Genomic DNA, 22251 nt, shown 5'->3' with positions numbered 1-22251 from the left:
ACTTCCTGAGCAACTTGCATTGGAACTCTCTGGTGGTTCAATTCGTCAATGGTCGTCTGATGGACAGATTCCTGTAATTAAACTGAGTATCAAGTATGCTATTCTGCACAAGATAGGCATTACAAACTAGCATCCTACTACTCATCTCTCTACAATTTCCACTACTTTGGCTAATCTTCTATTTTTAATTGGCACTAGATCTAAAATTGATGTTAGAGATTTCAATTTTTAGCATGTGTTACGCCATGTTGATACTTTTGGGGTAAATATCCCTATTTGTTTTCCTTGATTACCCTGTGCATTTTTACTGTCTCAACATCCAAAGGTACTCACCGATGATGACATATAAGAACTTGCGCCTCGCACTATTTCTTTCAGTTACAAGCTGTTTCAGGGATCGCATGTGCCTGATCTCCCATCCATTTTCCGTCCTCCAAGTGTTGGTTCTTAGACTACTACTACACATTTGAATATTCCATCATCGGGTCTCCTTCTACCCTCTGAGTTAGCCTCTCGTTTATTGCAACTTCTGACTGATGAATCACGGTCTCTCAATGTGGCGATTCTTGATTTAAATGAAATGATTGCTGGTCTTACTAGCCGACGTGTGGCTATTGATACTGTTATTCATGTTGTTCAGACACTGCTTGAATCTTCAAAGTCTTCTCGGTCTTCTCTAGCTTCCTAATTATTTGTTTGCACGCAAGGGGGAGGAAGTTCTACAACAATTTTTTGTGAAACTATTTTGAGCTGCATATTATATGTTTATGTAGCAGCAGTTATTCAGTTGGTTGTTTAAATTATCTTTTGTTTACAACACTATTATCTATTAATGATTATGATGTTTAGACCATCTACTATCTTTTTGTGCATGACTGAACAAATAATGGAAGCAGGTCCCAAGGGGGAGTTTGTTGGTTATTTGGTGGGAACTTCTTCATAAAAGATGTTTATTTGTTCATAAAATATTTTGTCAAATTAAGAAAGTTTTCCTTACGAAGATTCTCATACAAAAAGATTATTTTATTTGGTAAAAATAATCTTGTTAAGGAAAGATTTTATTTGAAGAAGATTTTGTTCATCCGAATAGTGTGCAGTGTAAACTCCTATATATACTTCCAGTTTGAAGCAAGGCAACACAACACTAAAGAATCTCAAGATTAATAGTTTACGGCAAACCTCTGAGTAAAGTGAAGAATTGTGTAAGTTTGCTTAGAAAATAATTTAATTGTTTTGTGGGTCTTGACCGACGAAATAGAAGTGTGCGAAGCTCGCACTGTGCCCGTGAATCCTTTAGAGACGTTTAATTGAGGGGGAGAATTTTCAAATACTCTCTGTATTATTAAGCTAAAAGAAGTACTTGAAAAAGGAAGAGCATATGTTATTTGATTTGTTCTAAGTGATCTAGGTTACTTTGTTAATAGCATCACTTACAGTATAGAGTATTAAAACGACTGTGTAATCTATGTACTAAAGATCATAAGACTGTTGTTATGATCTAAATCATATTAATAAAAGCCCTAGCTTTGGATCTTATGCATTGTAGGTGTTTATCATTGGTCACGGCGACGATAGTGGTGGCGGCGACGGGTCCGGCGGCGGCGACGGGTTTCCAATTAGGGTTTTCTCTCTTTTTTTTTTAAAGAAGAAGGTGGTGATTTTGGTGCACGGGTTCCAAGGCTCATTTATACAAAAATATAACCCAATATTAGTTTCCCTTTTTCTTTTCCTTAACTTAAATCAAAACAATCAAATCTTCTCTCTCTTCAATTAAAACTCCCAATCTCCTTAAATTTCAAAAGCAACCAATCACAACACTCCCTTTAATAAATATATGTATTTTTTTTCCAAATAAATTATCACATTATCTTAAACCAAAATAAATCAATTTTTCTCTCCCCTCAACTCAATTATCTTATCTTCAACAAACAATCTTACCAAATTTAATTATCCAATTAGAGAAATTATTTTATCCTTAAACTCAATTAATTTCACCACCAAAATTTCATTAATCAAGGTTCCTCAAATACGTCCAAAGTTCCAATATCTGCACTTAAGATAATAAAATTAAATTCTAAATTTTGGGGAGTTACATAGTGTTAGAAGTAAAGTTCAAAACTACGAGTTACTTTGCAATACTCTAAACTATTGTCACTACATAAAAGTTCAAGCCATCAGACACCTTTACTTAAGCACAACACTATGAGAGACAGACACTACTCGATGAAAATGTTTTTAAAAATTTTCAAGTGGGGGACTGATAGTAAAAAATTTTCAAGTGGGGGATTATTGGATGAAAAATTTGTAAAAAGAAAAAATATATCATTTTATTCTCCAAAGCATTCCCACATTGATTATTTTGGAATTTGGAGGCTCCTTCTAATACCTATTGATTAATCAATGGGTTAGGGCCCTTATGACAAACACCTCCACACGCGCGCTGTCGTTGTCCATCGGGAGAGGAGAGGAGATATATACTAAAAATTTCTTTTAATTTTCTAATTTTGAATTGAGAAACGTTTGACCATTAATTAAGTGTTTAAACATTTCCTAAATTAATTGGTTCTCTTCAAGTTTTTGAGTTATGTGTGTTTGTCAACTTTGAGTGATTTAGTGATTACTAGTTGATTTTACATGAAGGGTGAGGCTATTTTATCCTGGGAATGACGGGACAGCAATTTGTTTGCACAATTCAGAGTAGAGCCACGAAACGTCTTAAAGAGAATGTGTTCCGCGACTCAGCTGTATACTAATCTCTTTCTGCTTTGCAGCTTTTACTTCCTCAACCAATCCATCTTGCTATTCCTATTCTGTCTTTGTCGTACCAGTTGCTAAATCTAAACGTATTGTGTATTGGAAGACCGAAGTGCAACAACAATCAACCGTATCCCCATGAAGTTATTAAGTAGTCATACTCCATATTCTTTGCTCCACAAAGTCGAAGTTGCTTATAGTACCTTCAGAACCTTTGGGTGTCTTTGTTATGCCTCCACTTAAATAGTAAATAGATTTAAATTTTATCCTCAAACTATGCCTTCTTTTTTATATATATCAACCTGGTTACAAAGGATATAGGTTGTATGATATCTCAATTAGAAAAGTCATTATTTCAAGAAAAGTTGTTTTTCATGAAGATTATTTTCCTTTTCATCATGTTACTGATTCAGATGATGACACGATTGATCCGAGCGGTATCATTGATGACTTTGTTATCCCTCTTTTAATTGATGTTGTTCATTTGGAGGTACCCCATGTGCACACTTCTGGTAGTTCTTCACCAGCACAATGTTAAAGCTAACCTGTTGATAATGAGCCGCAACATGATTCAAGTAGTGACAACGAGCCACAAAGAAGTAGCAGTATGCGACAAAGTTCAAGCATTGTATGCAACAAAACAACAATGATAATGGGCAACAAAGTTGTGGTGATAATGTGCAGCAATTCAGTGATGGCCATATGTAGCAAAGTAGTGATGCTAGATGCAGTAAGGCAATGATGCTAGTATGCAGCAAAGCAATGTTCTCTTACCCCTCCGAAGGTCGTTAAGGTAGTCACATTCTCTCACCTATTTACAAGATTATCATTGCCATCTATTTGATAAAAGACCCTTCGCCCAAACACTTGAGAATTGATACCCTATTGAAAAATACCTTACCTATGACAAACTTCTTGATTCATATCAGCATTTTGTCCTTAATGTCTTAATTTCCTTTGAACCATCTTATTTTCTTCAAGCCATAAACTTCCCTCCTTGGAAAAAGGTCGTGGATCAAGAAATAAGTGTAATGGAAAGGACTAAAACTGGACTATTGTTCCTCTGTCCAAGAATCACCTTGCTATTGCATCCAATGTGGTTGTACAAGATCAAGTACAAACCAGATTGTTCCATTGATCGATACAAAACCTACTTAGTTGCCAAGGATATAATCAACAAGAAGGAATTGATTTCGTTGTTACCTTCTCCCTAGTTGCCAAAATTGTAACGGTGAAGCTATTATTATCTTTAGTCATATTTCTTCCAATGGCATATTATCCAAATGGATGTTAGCAATGCATTCCTTAATGGAAATCTTTTTGAAGAAGTCCACATGTCCTAACCTTTGGGATATCATTCTCAAACAAAAGGTACTACTCTTATAGTTTGCAAATTATAAAAATCAATTTACGGGTTAAAACAGGCTTCCTGCCAATGGTTCATGAAGTTTTCTCCCGTCCTTCTAAATAATGATTTCGATCAATCTAAAGATGATTAGTCATTATTCATTACAGGACCAGACAAAGATTTTGTGGCACTATTGGTCTATGTTGATGACATACGTCACAAGACCTTACTTAAGTGCCATTAATGATACAAAGAGAGGATCCTTCAAACGAACTTTATGTTGAAAGATTTAGGAGATGGCAAGTACTTCTTAAGCTCTCTTCTTCTTCTCAAGGTTTATACCTCACCCAACGAAAATATTACTTTCTAATCATTGAATATTTTGGTTTACTTGCAGCCAAACCATGTGTTTTGCCAATAGTCTAAAATATTTGATTAACTGTGTACGTTTCATCAAATTGTTTAATCATAATCTATCATCTAATGAATCCTTTTTAGTTATGTTTTTAATATATATATGGAAAATTATTTTAAATGAAAAGACTTTTGAAAATATTTACCAATATAGCAAAATATGATAGACTAATATATGTGTCTATCATGATATAAATAAACTCGAACAATAGTCTATCTTGATTTATTGTAGACAATCAATGATATTTTTCAATATTTTTGTTCATTTTGTTATATTTGAAAATAAGTGTGATAACTAGATGATGCATGTTGTAAAAATGAGACACAATGGAAACACGAATATTGAGAAAATATAATATTAAAATAAATAAAATCTATAAATAATAAATTCGAAAATCAAGAAAATATAAAACTCTCTAAAACTTTCGACTATCTCCACTCCACTATCCCCAATTTGTTTGGTAAGTCAATCAATGTAATCCACAAAATGCCATTATTTATAGATAATTTGACAAGCTTGAGATGAATTACACGGCTACTAACTATTGGTATATTCAAGACACATGACAAATAAGTTGCATGTGTAGGGGAATGACACATGACACAATGAACACTAATCATAATGATAATGGAGCATCTACTTTCAATGATATTTATAATACTTCTCTTTAGATATCCATTACATATATGAAATATGTCTCATTAAAACCTTATTAGGAAAAAAACCTAATGGAAAAAAAATCATAGTTAAAAAAAAAAAGTACATATTTTATGTAATCTATACACTTACAAAAATAATTTTTACTCACCTTCATGGAAACAAGATCTCTGAGTCACTGCATTCACCAAATGTTATGCTAAGTAATGATTTTGTAAATATGTATGTCGGGTTATCTTTTGAACAAATTTGTGGTGATGTCATCATTTTCTTTGAGATCATGAGTGTAGAAAAATTTTTGGTGAAATATATTTGTTCTATCTCATTTAATATAACCTTATTTGATTTGAACTATATATGTAGTGTTGTCTTCCTATAGTATCATCGGTATAATTTTACTCGAAGACAAGCCATGTGTTGTAAAAATGAGGCACAACGGGAACACAACCATCGAGAAAATATAATATTAAAATAAAAATAATATAATATATAAATAATAAATTAAAAATTTTAAAAATATAAAACTCTCCCATATCTCCAATTTGTTTGGTAATTCAACGGATATGTATCTTACAAACTCACAAAATACCACTATTTATATACAATTTGACAAGCTTGAACCGGATAGTAAATATTGATATATCCGCAATAACAAATAAGTTGGATGCGTAGGGGGAAAATGACACGTGGCCACTGATGATGATAATGATAAATGGTCATCTATTTTCAATGATATTTATAATAATGCAAACTAAAATGATATTTTATAATTTTTAATCTGAAAAGTACTTGGCCGTAAAAAGAGAGGAAAAAAGGCAGAAAAATATTAGTGCATAAAAGAGTACGCCATTTGAGGTTTGAAAAGCGAAGCAGGAGAGGTTTCAGTTTGAAGGCTAACCAACTAGAATGACATCGTTCTATTTCGCTACACCATATCATTCCTCTCTGCACTGCTCTTCGGTCCTTCATTCTGAACAGAGCTTCAACCAAGCAGCCACTTCCGTTCTTTTCAATCGGAATCTCTTCCCGAATTCTGCAAAGAAATTTAAAATCTCTTCACGCAGGCGCAGGTTTTGTGCCGACTCTGTTCGCTCATGCGTTGAAACTGAAGAATCTCGAACTCAGATTTCGCCTGAAAGTTATGAAGTTCCGAGTAATGGAAGCACGCTTTCTACAAGTTTTCTATCTTATCTCTGCCCCTTGCTCAAGCTTTTCGCTGTGAGTAAATTGTATATAATAATAATAATGAATAAACAATAATAATACAATTTGCACGTTTATATGGTTTTCAGTTAGCGTATCCGATGAAGTTGTCTTGATTATTTGATATTGATATCCACCGAAAGAGTCTAATTACTGTGTATTCTTCATTCGATTGCTTATAGTTACAGTCCAGAGAACAAGGTCTAAAATCCTTCTTTCATTTCCTTTGAACTTTACCTCCTAACGTTCATAATCTTCATTTTCATTTATTTTTAAATTGTAGGGAGGAGATCCTTCGAGAGAGAGGAATTTTACTTTGGAGGCAATGATTTAACCTTCTTTGTTTCATTCATAACTAGCTCTTTGGATTGTTTGTTTCGCTCAATGCGTTTTTTTACTTTTGTGTTTCGTCAGTATTTTTACAGTCATTGTTGATATACGGTTTTTTATAGTTAGTTCTACAACATGCAACTTATTTCCGGAACATATTTTGCAAACTGTCTATTTCATAATTGCATCGAAATGATAGACTGATATTCCCACATATGACTAACAAGATATAGCATATCTACACCGAAATGTTCTTATTATGTTCTGTCATTGGAATCTCAAGCTTTCCCAAACGCTTGAACCTAGTAACTAATAACACCATTATGTTCTAGCATCACCAAAACTTTAATCTAGTAACTAATAAAATATTTTGGGTAAAACAGTATTTATCCGGTCATGAAAAATGCCCATATTTTCTCCACCTTTTTATTTGTTGCTACAAGCGTTCGCCTGCATTGCTCAATCAGGCAACTCCGTCTAGCTTGCTAGTAATCTACTATCCTTCTATGACATCTCTCATCTTGTTGCTAAAGAGCAGGTAGCCACATCTTCCTTATCTTCATTGGCAAGGCTTCCATGGGGCTCTAGAACATTGTCAGATAATTCTCACAGCAATAGGAATATTGATTTGGAATCTCTGTTGCCTTTGCAACTCTATGAATTTGGTAGTGTCTGTTTCTAACTTTATGGTTATCTTATCCTGGAAGCCAAAATGACATTTTCTTCTTATATTTCGGGGTTTAAATTTTTATAGAATGCACTGTTGATAGAAAGCAGAGATTATATTGAAATAAAATATATGTTACTCATGAAGGAGGGATGTTTTTATGGAATTTACAAGGAAGATATCCAGACTCAAAGTGGCTTATTGAATTGGTTATAAATTATAATAAGGAATGCAATTTTGAAATCTACTATCGTGGAATTCTAGAAAGAAGTTGTGTTAAAAGCTACTCCAAGTTTTTTCTGGAGATGTTAATTTTAGCTATTTAGTAGCAGTGTTTACCAAGTTTTCTCATTTCAAATATTACTTGTCAGCAGAGGCATGCCCTTTTTGCAGGAGGGTTCGAGAGGCCTTGACTGAACTGGATCTTTCAGTGGAGGTATGAAATGAATTTGGCTGACCTAATTTTTGTTGCATGAATATCCTATGTCTAAATTTAATGTAAATTTGAGCTGTTATCTTTATAGCCATCTCTAGTCCATTTTAGACTGTTTTAAAATTGTCTCGATACCTCAAAAATGATTTATTTCATGCAAATTGATTTAGTTTTAGTTTTACTTTGATTTTAGATCGTTTCTTTGAATATGATTTCATATCGCACTTTTCTTTACTTGAGTGGATAGAAATAAAAATTGTTTTGGTTGCTTCCTATGGCTCAATGATTCAATTATTTCTGTATCAAGTTTCTGTATCATCACTTGTTACAACCACTGTTATGATTGCTTTTACTTCTAAAAGAAGTTCCTTAATTTATGTCATGGATGTTGTATTTACTGCATGACCATCTGATATAATCCAATTTGAGAAGGATAAGTGGCTGCACATATTCTTATCTAGTTTTCTTTTCTGCTATCAGCTTTATAATGTTCTATCACTGAATAAATATTCATGAAGTTTTTTTGCAAGTTGCATTTTAGTTGGTCTTGTCCATTAGCAGGAACACACTTTCTTTCAAGATACTCCATCTTAACTGTCTTTTTTTTTTTTTTTTTTTGGATTGAAACAACAGCTTTCATTGAGAAAAAATGAAAAAAAAAAAAAAAAGATATAGTAAAAAAACTAAGCAATGGGAAAAGCCCCACTAGATTGAGAAAGTTGATAGAAGTAAATAATTTCATCTTAACTGTCTTGTAGCAGGCTTTCCTCCTTTTCTCTCTCCTCTTTTTTCTTTTTAAATGTAAAAGCAGCATGATACAGTGCTAGTGAAGATATGTTTGCCTATACTTCCTTATTAGACTTAGAATCATTAGTTGTTGTTAGAATTTGTATTTATGGAAAACTTACCATAAATCTTTCTTTTCCTTTTCTTCTTTGTCCTTTGTATCCTATTTAAGTTCCTTTTGTGTACCTATTGTATTAATCATCAGAGATAAAACTAAAAACATAATGGTTTTTCTCCCAATTCTCGGGTTTCCACGTAAGCCTTGGTTTCGTGTTTATTGCTTTCAATATGGTATCAGAGCAAAGCAACAACGAAATCCTAGAAAACAGTTTAGGAAAAACCCATACCAAAACAGAAGCTGCTGCCGCTGTTGTCGCCACCGTCTCCACAGCCATGGAAAAACTACTCCACCAGATTCAAAATTTTCCAATCTACAGAGTGGACCAACCCTTGCCATCGTCTACACAACCAAATGGTCAGAAAGTGCCTTACGTGCCGTCGTCCATTCATTTCATTGCCCAGCCCAGTCGCTTATACGCGTCGTCGCCTGTCCAACTGTGTCACCCTTTCGGTCATCCTAGCCCCACGCGTCGCTGACACCCTTCGGTTATGGACAACTATCAAATCTCTCTCCATGCGCCGGTGTCATTTGACCCTTTACAATAGCCATATGTCTGTGGTCTCAGGATTAACCAAACCTACAATAAATTTGTTTTTGAAGTTTGTGCATCCTTGGCACAGTCTAAATCAACCGATCTACAGACGTTAGCTCCCTAATGTACCTTCTAATTATGTAACTAACTCTGTTGCCTTTAGTGCTTGATTCTCGACCAACGATAATGAGAAGAATAGTGGGAAACCAATCCTCATATGTGAGCAGCACCAAAAAAAAAAAAACAATGGCACACCGAGGATCAATGTTGGAAATTCCACGGTTGGTCCCTAAGAGGTAACGAACCATTCCTCCAACGAGCAACAGAACTCAGGGCGTACTGATGTTAAGGAAACTGCTAGCACTTCTCAGTCAATTGGCCCTACTACTAGCCAAACCAGTCTTCCTACTCTAGGCACCATTGCTCAGTCAGATATGTCTCAGTCCCTTGGCCTTATTAGTGTTGATGGGAAGAATCCCTAGACTTTGGACTTGGGGGCCATAGATCACTTTACAAGTTTTTCGGAGCACTTTCTCTTATACCCCTTGTGCTGGTAATGAGAAAATCTGGATAGTCGATGGCTCTTTAACTCCGATTGCTTGCAAAGGGCAAATAGTTCTCTTTGACGGTTTCTCTCTTTAGAATGTTTTGCATGTACCTAAGCTTTCTTACAATTTGTTATCTTTCAGTAAGATCAGTTGTGAGTTGCGCTGTAAAGCTATCTCTCTCGAGAATGTTTTGCATGTGCCTAAACTTTCTTACAATTTGTTATCTATCAGTAAGATCAGTCATGAGTTGCATTGTGAAGCTACTTTCTTACCTGAATCTGTTTGTTTTTAGGACTTGAGTTCGGGGAGGACGATTGGCACTTCTCGACATAGTAGGGGCCAGGGGACTGTACATCCTTGGTGATGATACCTCTGGTGTAGTATCTCTACGACTAGTTTACTGTCTTTCTATTTAGCACTTCTAAATATGACTTTATGTTGTGGCATTTTCGGTTGGGTCACCCAAACTTTACTTATATGAAATATTTGTTTCCCCATCTATTTTTTAAAATCGATGTCTCTGTGTCATCTTGTGATGTGTGTATTTAGGCAAAACAACATCGGGTTTCTTCTCTTACAACCATATAAACCCACACGTTGTTTACCCTTAGTCATAGTGACGTTTGGGGTCCTTCCAAGGTCACCACCTCATCTGGGAAATGATGGTTTGTAACTTTCATTGATGATCATACCCGTCTTACCTGGGTCTACCTTATCGTCGATAAATCTATTTTCCAAAACTTCTATCACTCTATTGAAACACAATTCCATACAAAAATTGCAATTCTTTGGAGTGATAATGGTCGGGAATTCCAAAACCATAATCTTAGTGAATTCCTAGGCTCCAAGGGGATTGTTCACCAAAACTCGTGTGCCTATACTCCTCAACAAAATGGGGTGGCTGAGTGGAAAAACCGTCATCTTCTAGAAGTAGCCCATTCCCTTATGCTATCTACTTCCCTTCCTTCGTACCTATGGGGAGATGCTATTCTTACAGCAGCTTACTTAATCAATAGAATGCCTTCTCGTATTCTCCACCTTCAGACTCCCTTAGAGTGTCTTTAGGAGTCCTACTCTTTTACTCATCTAATTTCTGAGGTTCCCTTTAGTGTGTTTGGATGTACCGCTTATGTTCATAATTTTGGCCCTAATTAGACCAAATTACCCCTCGGGCTCAGGCATGTGTGTTTGTCGGGTATCCTGTACATCAGCGTTGTTATAAATGTTTTCATCCGCCGTCCAGGAAATACTTCGTCACTATGGATGTTACTTTCTGTGAGGACCGACCTTACTTTCCTGTTAGCCATCTTCAGGGGGAGAGTGTGAGTGAAGAGTCTAACTGTACTTTAGAGTTTACCGAACCTACTACTAGTATTGTGTCTGACTTCGATCCTCATCTCATTGTCCTACCTATAAACCAAGTTCCCTGGAAAACGTATTATTAGAGGAATCTCAGAAAGGAAGTTCGGTCTCCTACTAGTCAACCACCGGCTCTAGTCCAAGACTCTGAACCTCCTCGAGATCAAGGTATGGAGCTCCCTACTGAGCCTTGTACTGATAATAAGATGAGTGAGAATGACAGGTTTGATGTTGTTGTTCTTGATAATGTGGAAGAAAAGAATAGTGGTGATGAGACTGAGGTTAGAGTAGGAACTAGTAATAATGAAGCTAAACAGGGTGATATAGGAAAACTTTGATGAGTATGATCTCTCTCCTGACATTCCCATTGCTTTGAGAAAAGGTACCAGGTCCTGGATTAAACATCCCATTTGTAACTATGTTTCCTATGATAATTTCTCTACACAGTTCAGAGCGTTACAACAAGCCTTGACTCTATCATAATATCGAAGTATCTACACTGCTTTAGAGTGTCCTTAATGGAAGAATGTTGTCATGGAAGAGATGAAGGCTCTTGAAAAAAATACCTTCTGTGAGGTTTGTGTTCAACCTAAGAGACATAAAACTGTGGGATGCAAATGGGTGTTGTCTCTCAAATACAAAGTAGATGAAACACTTGACAGACACAAGGCAAGGTTAGTTGCAAAGGGATTTACTCAAACCTATGGTGTTGATTATTTACAAACCTTTTCTCCAGTTGCTAAGATGAATACTGTTAGAGTCTTGCTATCTGTTGCTGTGAACAAAGATTGCCTTCTATACCAGTTGGATGTTAAGAATGCTTTTCTGAATGGAGACCTAATGGAGGAAGTCTATATGAGCCCCCACTTGGATTTGAAGCCCAGTTTGATCTATAGGTATAACTCCCAAAATCCCTATATGGTCTGAAACCGTACCCCAGAGTATGGTTTGACAGGTTTACCACCTTTGTCAAGTCCCAAGGGTACAGTCAGAGGCATTATGATCATACTTTATTTACAAAGGTTTCCAAGACAAGGAAGATTGCAATTCTGATAGTTTATGTGGATGACATTGTTTTTTCTGAAGATGATCGGGTAGAAATCAATCAACTCATGCAGAGAATGGGTGATGAATTTGAAATAAAAAATTTAGGAAATATGATATTTCCTTAGAATGGAGGTGGCTAGATTGGAAGAAGACATCTCTGAGTCTCAAAGAAAATACACCATTGATTTGCTAACCAAGACAGGTATGTTGGGATGTCGTTCTGCTGACCCTCCTATTGAATTCAACTGTAAACTAAGAAACTCTGATGATCAAGTTCCAATTGATACGGAACAATATCAGTGCCTCGTGCGTAAATTGATTTACTTATCCCATACTCATTCTGATATTTCTTTTGCTGTGAGTGTTGTCGGCTAGTGTATGCAGGCTCCCTACGAGGAACACATGGAAGTTGTCAACAGAATTTTGAGATACTTGAAAACGACACTTGGTAGAGGATTGATGTTTAGAAAAACAGGCAGAAAGACCATTGAGGCATATAGTAACTGGGACTGGGTAGGATTTGTTGTTGACAGAAAGTCTACCTTCAGTTATTGTACTTTTGTTTGGGGCAATCTTGTAACTTGGAGGAGTAAGATGCCAAGTGTTGTGGCCAAGAGCAGCGCTAAAGTCGAATACAAAGCTACAAGTTTGGGAATATGTGAGGAGATTTGACTCCAGAAAGTCCTGTCTGATCTTCATCAGGAATGTAAGACTCCATTGAAGCTCTTTTGTGATAATAAAGCTGTTATTAGTATTGCTAACAACCTAGTTCAACATGATAGAACTAAACATGTTTAGATTGATCGACATTTCATCAAAGACTTGACAGTGGGAGCGTATGCATTCCGTACATCCCTTCAAGCCAACAGGTTATTGATGTTCTCACCAAGGGGCTTCTTAGACCAAACTTTGATTTTTGTGTTAGCAAGTTGGGCCTCGTTGATATTTACGTCCCGACTTGATGGGGAGTGTTAGAATTTGTATTTATGGAAATCTTATCATAAATCTTTCTTTTCCTATTTTTTCTTTACTCTTTGTATTCTATTTAAGTTCCCTTGTACCTATTGTATTAATCATCATAAAAATAATAAAACTAAAAACATCATGGTTTTTCTCTCGGTTTCCAAGTTTTCACGAAAGCCTTGGTTTCGTGTTTATTGCTCTATGAACTTATTTATTGATGGTTCTGGCTTGTTCCTCCTCTGATTCTTTTTGGGGTCCTGAGGTCCTTGTTAGACTTAGAATCGTTAGCTGTAATTCCTACGAACTTATTTATTGATTGTTCAGGTTTGTTCCTCCTCTGATTCTTTGTGGGGTCCTGAGGAATATTCCTTCTCACTGAATTACAATTTGAAATCCCAAGTCTCTCGTCAATACAAATCCTAACTCAAAACTAAATTTGTGTATGAGGTGCTAAATGACATGTCAAATATATGAAAGTGGACACCACATCTTTCAAAATTGATATTTGTATATTTTACTCATAACTTGGTCAAGTTAAAGAAACATTTAGACTTATTTGACTTCAATTATGATCCCTTTAAACTGGTGTCAAACTATCACATTTTGTTTGCTTCGAATATTAAGCCTACAGTTGATGCCTTGCAGCAAACTATTAGCTCAATGTATTAGCTGCTCAAAACTTACCGAGCGTATAATGCAGGTTTATCCTTGTCCCAAGGGTTCCATTAGACACCGGAACATAGTTAAGAAATATGGTGGCAAAGAACAGTACGTGATTCTTTCTATATAGTCATTATTTCAGTTTATTCAAGATCATTTTAAGGTGCCATAAAGATTTAATGAGTTCTGATAAAAGGTATATTAAAATGTTAACATAAAACTTAATCATTCGTCTATTTATTTTTTGACCTACTAATGTACAGTTTCAAAGAAACTACCTTGAATTAGTCAACTGGTCTAAAGGATAACTTGTAAGCCTTAATCCCTTTGAAAATTATAGTAGCCATCTGACTGGTGGTTAAGCAAAGCTGTTAGTTCTTTAATTCTGAGCATTGCATAGTGAAACAATTGCCCTATTTGACTAGTTCATGTGTTGTTGGTTATGATACTTAGGCTGTTTGTTTGTTTTTTGTTTTTTTTTAGAATCTATATAACTAGAATCTTCAACGAGATACAACATAAACCTGAGACAACTCTCTCCTTGACCCTTTCCTCTTCTCCAAATACATAAAATTAGTGATGCATGACTTCTTTAGATAACCATATTTGTTTTGTAGGAATATATGTACGATATTTAGTTATCCTTGAATTTTCTTTTGGTAGGGGTGTTCATCGGTTGGTTGAAGTCAGTTTTCCGACCAAACCGCCATTGAACCAACTATGGTCAATTTAGTAAATGTTCAAATCGACCCCAACCGTGAAAGATTGCAAACCAGCCGTTGGAAGGGTTGGTTGACTGGTTTTGGTCAGTTAAAGCCTTTGAAATTTTTTGCAATGTTATCGGATCCAAACCTACATTGATCAAATCCCTCCTTATTTTTGACCAATCACCTTCAGTTGGTCGGTTTTGATCGGTCGACTTGATTTTTTGATCTATTATGCTCACCTCTTGTTTCTTAAAATGCCTTTAATTTTTTATAATTTTTTAAGAATGGCCTTACGAGTTACAATTATTCAATAATCTATACATTAATTTAATATCTTTTGCATTTATATAACATAATTGTTTTTAATAATTTGAATTTGTTTTTAAAGTAATTTTAGTTTATATTATTTTTATGTGTTATTTTCCTTAACAAATTAATCTGTATTAATTTGGCTTTTTATAGAAATAAATATTAGTTAAATTTAAATTTGAATATATATATCTAAAAAGAAAATAAAGAACAATTATGAAATAACCAAGAAGAGTGATCTATATGGGAATCTCGAAAACCCATGTTACCGGAGGGTCATCCAAAACTTTTTAGATTTCTGGGCATCTTACATCACCGCAAAATAAATGTGGTAATACCGATGCCCATCTTATGGGAATTTTGGATTCTCATGAAACAAACCTCCCTAGACAATTATAAAATACATTTAACTTTATCTACACAAAATTTAATGTAGTCTGGAGTAAATATAACGTGATTTTTTCTGTAATTAATTTTGTTAGCTTCTTTTACAGAGAATCATATTCCTGAATAATAATTTTTTTTTGCGGGAATCATATTGCTGCTAATTTGCATTTTTCTCTTCCTTTTGCTCTTTGTATAACCCTCTTGTACTTTGAGTTTTTGTCTCTTTATTTAATTATTAATAATAGACTTGTTCCTCTTAAAAAATACTAGTTTATTTATTTATGTATTTTTAATTATTATTAAAAAATTTGCCAAACCTGCGATTTTGTAGATCAAGACTTTTTAGATGAGGAGTGTTTTGGTTGTAAATGGAGAGAACTAGGATTTGAAATTGCATTAGAGCTATCAAGCCTCCAAATTCCTCAAGTTAAATTTTGATTTGATTTTTCAGTGGAAAAATCTGAAAGGTCGGGTCATTGGTCTTTAGCCGCTTTTGTCTCTTAGAATCCTCCAAATATCTCTCTGTTGTGTTGACCTTGTCAAAATTGTAACATCAGCCAGAGGGGAAGAAAATGACTGATCCTTAGGAGAAGGGGGCAGGAGTAATGAATCATAGGATGATAGGATCGTAGGTGGTCGCACAATTTTAATTGGAAACAAAGCTTAATGTGGGCCAAGAAATGCTTTTGGGATGTTTGATTCAAGATCATTCATATGATCAAAGAGAAAACTAAGTTCAGTGATTTGTTTCATTTAAATGCTCGGAAGAACACAAAGCAGCTACTACTAGCGTGCAACATTTTGATAGGCAGGTAATTTAGAACATCCAGTTAGAATGGCAGAAGAATTTATACTGCAATGAAACCGCTTGTAGCTTTTTTTTTTTTTTTTTTTTTTGGCCTATGCTAATGATATTGCAATTGTACATGTTTGAATAAGAAAAAATCGTTCTATTCTTCCACTTCAACCGATCTTAACCAACAAAATATACTTTTTGTTATCAACTCTTCTTGAAGCATCTTTCTGTGAGCCCCTTCAGTGGTGGAGGGTTTTAAGCGACCATCAAATGGCATAAGAAGTAATGATATGCTTTAATTTTTTTAAACATTTATTCTTAATTAAAACGTGTAAATGCAGGTTTCCTTTTCTTATTGACCCAAATACCAGTACTTCACTGTACGAAAGTGGTAAGTGATTAAACTTTTGATTGTTACAGTATCTACTTCTCGATTATTCGAATGCTTTAATTCACATTTTTTGTTTGTGGTCGTTCTTGTTTTTCATGTATGATATAGTGTATATCAACTCGTGCTTTCTGAATTCTGAGTCGTAATTTTTAACAATGGGGCTTGTTAATCTCATTGCTATGGTATTGAAAGTTGTCATCATATCCATTTTCTTCCATTGATCAGTCTTCTTTCAAGTATCCATTGTTGTCAGATACACATATCAACTTTTTAGAGTAAGTGAGATTTGCAAATGGAGCGGTGGGATGCTATAGAGTTTGAAGAAAAGATTGTAATTTACTTCATCAGATAAATTTAGCAATTTTTGAAAAATCAAAATCTTCCATTAAACTTGGACAGGAATAAAGGGGAAGTTAAGGCATCATCTAAAACAATGGAGATCAAATTCTCAGCAAATAAAAGATTAATAGTTGATAGAAGTTTAGATTGGACGCTACAAGACAAGGTTTTAAATGATACAATATATCGTAGTTCTAAAAATCTTCACGTCATTCTCCTTTCTACACCTTTTAGATAAGAAGCAAAAAATCATGGGCACAAATGAAAAAAGTGAGGACGAGGGTGTAGCATCCACAAGGGGAAACAAAACTAATTACTAGAAAGAAGAACATTTGCCATCATGGAGCATCCTTGGTAGATTTATGCTGCCGTGTAAATAATTAAACACCTAGTTTATGTGTCTGATGAACTCAAACCCGCATCCCTTGTTTCTTTAGATACATTGAATAATTGAATAGCTTCAAGCACAATCGACCAGAAGTAGTTAAGAGTTATTGAGGCTAGATTTCTATAAAAATCTTACCGTTGGATTATTGGAGTACTGATGTGTTTAATGTTATTGGAGCATATTTTTGTGGACTCAGAAAGTATTTATTTAGATACTTTGAATATGATTAACTGTTCAGAGGCTAAAATCAAGGTTAGTCAAAACCTGTGTAGTTTCTTGCCAGCAACGGTTGAGTTAAGAGATGAAAACCAGGGTAATATTTTTCTCAATTTGGGGACGGGGACTTTGAAGTGATGGAAAACCCGAAGGTCATTAGAAGGAGCATTGTTCTTAAAAGACTTCACTAATCCGATTGATTTAGTGAGACTAAACCAAGTTCTTTTAGACGAAGAGGAAGATTTGAATATTTTGAAATCAGAATGGGCCTTCCTTTCTTCTTCACTTTTGAACCTGGTTCCTCAAGGAATCCCTTTGGGGACTTGAAAAAAAAGGATGATCATGAGGATCAGGTGAGTCTTCTTCTTCCTCTTGTCAGAAAAATCACATTGCCGGCAAAAAACCGAAGAAGAAGAGCAGGAAATCAGTCGTGAATTCTGCTGAGGAAGTTGAAAAGTCGCCTGCAATGATGACAGAAAAATATGGCTAACTCTTTTATTTTCCCCAATGAGAATTCAAGTCTTAATAAGGTGGATATTCGGAATTTAAAACTAATTTCGGTGTGTTTCTCTCAAGAAGGAAGCACAAAAGGCAAGTGGGCGCATCCCATCTAATTAAATCTCGTGCAACAGCAAGTCACTGTCCCCTGTCTTCTCAGATCATTTAGCAGTACCTTCAGTTGCAATATCAGAGACCAACAAAGACTACGTCGTTCGAGGAATAAGTAATTCTTTTTCTTCTCATTCAAATTCTTCTTCAGCCAGAATCATAGGCGAAGTTCCAAAAAATAGAAAGCAGTGCATCCTTTCCAGGATCATGCTTGAGATACCTCAATATCCTATACACAGCTTCAATATGCACCTTAGAGGGTTTGTTCAGAAATTGACTTACCATGCTAACGGCAAAGCTAATGTTCGGTTGAGTAGAAGTCAAATATATTAGTTTCCCAACTAGTCTCGTTGATACCTGTCTTGATCAACTGGTTCATCTTCAGGATTAAGTCCAAGTTTTGAGTTCGCATCCATAGGAGTATCAGCTGGTTTGCAACCACTCAACTCTATTTCTTTTAAGAGATCTAAAGTGTATTTAAGTTGAGTGACAGAAATCCCTTTGCTAGATCTTGCTACTTCCATTCTAGGAAGTATCTGAGATGTCCCAACTTTTTGATTTCAAATTTCTTTGGGAGATGAAGTTTTAGTCAACTTATTTCATCAGAGACATTTCCTGTGATAACAATAACATTCACAGACTATTAACACAATGATCTTACTTGGTGAGAAATGTTTGATGAACATGGTGTGATCAGATTGACATTGAGGGTAGCCATCTTTTTTAAGCGAATTTGTAAATTTTCCAAACGAAGCGCGAGGTGGCTGTTTTAGACCATATAGAGACTTTGGGAGTATGCATACTTTTCATGTAGTATATTTGTCCTCGAATCCAGAAGGTATTTCCATGCACAACCTTTTCCAATAGATCTCCACTTAGAAATGCATTCTTTACGTTAAGTTGAATTAGTGGCAATCAAGATTTGCTACAATAGAGACAACTACCTGAATAGAGTTCAACTTATCTTGACTTGTATAGGTTGTACCTCATTTGTCTCAGGTTCTCTAACTCTTCGTGAATAAATTTGTTGTTCAATCTTAGAGATAATAGGGGGTGACTCAATTGTACATGAGAACTTTCAAGGGATGAGTTCAAAGAAAATTAAAAAATGCAGTTCCAATTATGTGGTTCAAGATTGTTATGGTCCCCTTGAATGCAGAATTGGGATAATAAGGTCACTTTCAAAGAATGTGACATCCATGGTATGAAAAAATTGGTGAGTTGGAGGATGGTATTGATTATTCCTTTTTTGTTTATATTTTCATTGTATTTAAGATTTATTTGTGTATTTATTTTTTACATATTTGTATTGGGTATTTTTTCTATAAAAGAAAACTCTTTTCTTCGTAAGAGAAATAAGAGAAAGCACCTCTTTCACATGGTATTAGAGAAGTGAAACTCTAAACATCCTATTTTCTCAAAAACTAAAAACCCTAGTTTGTACTGTCACTGCCACCGACCTCCAACCTCCGACCGTTGTTCCAGGCCACCACTTCTCCGTTGGAATCGTTGCGGAAATCGGGTTTGACTATTTCTTGCTCCTTTCTTTTGTGCGTCATTTAAGGAGATGCTTCTTTCCGCCGGTCGGTCAAGTTTACGTCACTTATGCCGTGTCCAATTGGGTTCTGCCGCTGCCACTGGTCACCGCCCTCCGCTGTCGCTATCAGATTCTCTTCATAATTATTTTTTTGGTTTTCTTTCTTTCCAGAACTTCTGTTTTTTCCTCTTGGGTTTGTTTTTTTAGCGATATGGCATACACACACCCACTGCCACTAAAGTCTTAGACAACCACACCCTAGCCAATAGTCCCACTATCCAAATCACTACAATTTGGCTTAATGGAGATAATTTTCTTCATTGGTCCCAAAGTGTTCAGATGTTTAGTCGTGGACGAGGGAAAATTAGTTACATTATAAAAAACCTCTCCTAGCCCTGCCGATCCTTCAATTGTCGAGTGGGATGATGAAAACTCCATGGTTATGACCTGGCTAGTAAATTCCTTGGTTGAAGACATCAACGGTAACTACATGTGCTACTTTACAGCCAAGGAATTATGGGATAGTGTTACTCAAATGTATTCTAATTTAGGTAACCAATCACAAGTATTTGAGTTGAATCTTAAACTGGGTGATATACGATAAGGAGGCAGCTCCATTACACAATACTTTCACTCCCTATAAAGGATTTGACAAGACCTTGATCTCTTTGATACATATGAGTGGAAGTCTGATTTGCATTTTACTTATTAGCGAAAATGCACAATTTGTAAGGTTTTGGGTATATAAAGCAATAAGAAATCATTCAAAATCAGTCAAAAAAGATCTTAAAACCCATGCCCCATTTTCAAATTCAGAAGAATCAACCCATGCAGTGGAATGACCATTGCTTGAAATCCTTTGACCAGATCAAAGAATACCTTACCAACCCACTCCTTCCACGCCTTCTACACTTACTAAGAAAAGGAATTTAGTGGTAGTCCTCGAGTTCAGAGGACCACTAGAGGAGTATATAGCTCCTATAACAAAAAATTTATAAGAGGGGCTGAGGCCTCTGGGATCCTCGTCACAATTTCAAGGACAATTATAGGATAACCTGTAGAGAATAGAAATAATGAACTTGCTTGCTTCAGATAGACAGAAGCAATGACTTCTCCAGCCCCCATTCGGAGGGGTCTCTGCTGAAGAAGAATGCCAGTGGGGGCCTTTATGATGACGGGATTATTTCTCTTTCTGATCTTAGATTTTGGAAGTATTTACAAATTCCTTGGTAGCCTTAATGTTGAGTTTGATGAGACTAGAGGTAGGATACTTTGGAAAACTACTCTTCCATCAATTAATGGTGTTTTTTTTTTCTGAAGTTTGCAGGGAAGGAAGTCACCGGAATGTTATGATTGCAAACTTCTATTGATTCAGTTGAGAATTTTGCACTGGTGACTGAAAATAATGCTTTGAAGGTGTTTAACCAATCCAACAAGACACATGAAAGATCTTGTGTCTAGTGCGTGAAACTTTTTGGAAACTTCATGGAAAACCTGCGAATTGAAAAAGTTCCAAGCAAGAAGAGAGAAATCCTCATCAGCATGCCTTTAATGCGGTTCCCTCAATCAAGTGACTTTGTTGGAAAATGAGAGCATATCCATTTTGAATAGGAGCAAGTTCTCTATTGGTCCCATCATTACTTTCTTTCGACTCTCTTCCCTAAGAACTTCACCTAAAACTTCGTGAGGACTATGTACAGGTTTAGTGCCCCGAATTCGGTCGCGAATGTCGTACAGAGATTTACTAAGTCCTTTAAGGAACTCGAAGATCCTTTATTTTCTCAACAATATTTCAAATGAAAGCAGCAGCATCAAAACATTTCTCAACAATATTTCAAATAAGTCCGGTTGTTGCCAGTAGAGCAATGAAGTGGTGTAGTAAGTTGTAACGTATAAATCACCTTGTTTGAGATCTTGAACGGTGGTCTCTATCTGAAAGAGTTCAGCAGTATTTTCCTTATTTGAAAAAGTGTCTCGAGCAGCATCCCAGACCTCTTTGCAGTTGAAAATAAAAAGAAGTTTCCTTCGATTTCAAGGGTCATGGAAACTTGATTGTTTTCGACCCTCCATATGCAAAATTTAGGTCGTCAATTTTTGGGTTGTTTTACCTGTGATATAGTCTTCTCATCCTTGAGCATACATGAACATCATCAACAATCGAAGGCAGTTGTCCTTTGTGAGTTTGGGACATGTTATCTGCGGAGTGGTAGTTTGTAATTCTGATCTTAACATTATAAAGCAAATGAAAAGGAAACAAAATCAGTTTTCTATAAATAGTGGGCGGCAACAGTGAACGGCAGCGGAAAAGCGCAGCGATGACCGATGATGGCGATGATGACGGTGAATAAGAGTAGCAGTGTTTTGACTGCAACCTTAAGAAAATGAAAACTTAGGGTTTCTAAGGTGAGTGGTTGCGACGGCGTGTTAGATCCGAAGGTGACTTTGTCTCTGACTGCACTAGTGACAGCTAGGGTTGTACAAAAAAACCGATAACCCGACTAACTTGGATTACCAACCCATTACGGTTTGGGTTGGGTTAAATTTTGCGTTGGGTTGGGTTGGGTTAGAAAATGGGAGAAAAAAAAGTTGAGCCGAATAGCCGGGTCATGCAAGTAAAGGGTCGGTTTGACCCAGCCCAACCCAATTATATAGATATATATAAACCTAAAACCTAAAAGTAAACCTTCCTTTAAATGGACATTGTAGACTTGGAGTTTGAATGTATAACATATATATATGTCACCTTACA

General features: G+C 35.6%; 1 protein-coding gene across 6 annotated transcripts in view; it reads left to right on the top strand.

Moving 5' to 3' along the window:
• The first annotated feature begins 5978 nt into the window (after window positions 1–5978).
• LOC103485378 (uncharacterized) overlaps window positions 5979–22251 on the top strand; it is a 23026-nt gene continuing 6753 nt past the window's right edge. Inside the window, exons 1-6 of one of the 6 annotated variants that reach the window (XM_051082711.1) lie at window positions 5980–6392; window positions 6661–6699; window positions 7246–7372; window positions 7746–7810; window positions 13864–13931; window positions 16364–16413. In XM_051082711.1, coding sequence (XP_050938668.1) covers window positions 6081–6392; window positions 6661–6699; window positions 7246–7372; window positions 7746–7810; window positions 13864–13931; window positions 16364–16413 — 661 coding nt within the window. In that variant the 5' untranslated portion in view covers window positions 5980–6080. Of the gene's footprint in view, window positions 6393–6660; window positions 6700–7245; window positions 7373–7745; window positions 7811–13863; window positions 13932–16363; window positions 16414–22251 lie in introns of all 6 variants that reach the window. The other 5 variants (XM_008442932.3, XM_008442933.3, XM_051082713.1 and 2 more) reach the window with 5 other exon arrangements.

The sequence above is a fragment of the Cucumis melo genome, chromosome 3, assembly GCF_025177605.1.
Source record: "Cucumis melo cultivar AY chromosome 3, USDA_Cmelo_AY_1.0, whole genome shotgun sequence".
NCBI classification, from domain to species: Eukaryota; Viridiplantae; Streptophyta; class Magnoliopsida; order Cucurbitales; family Cucurbitaceae; genus Cucumis; species Cucumis melo.
This window is presented reverse-complemented; position numbering and strand designations above follow the sequence as displayed.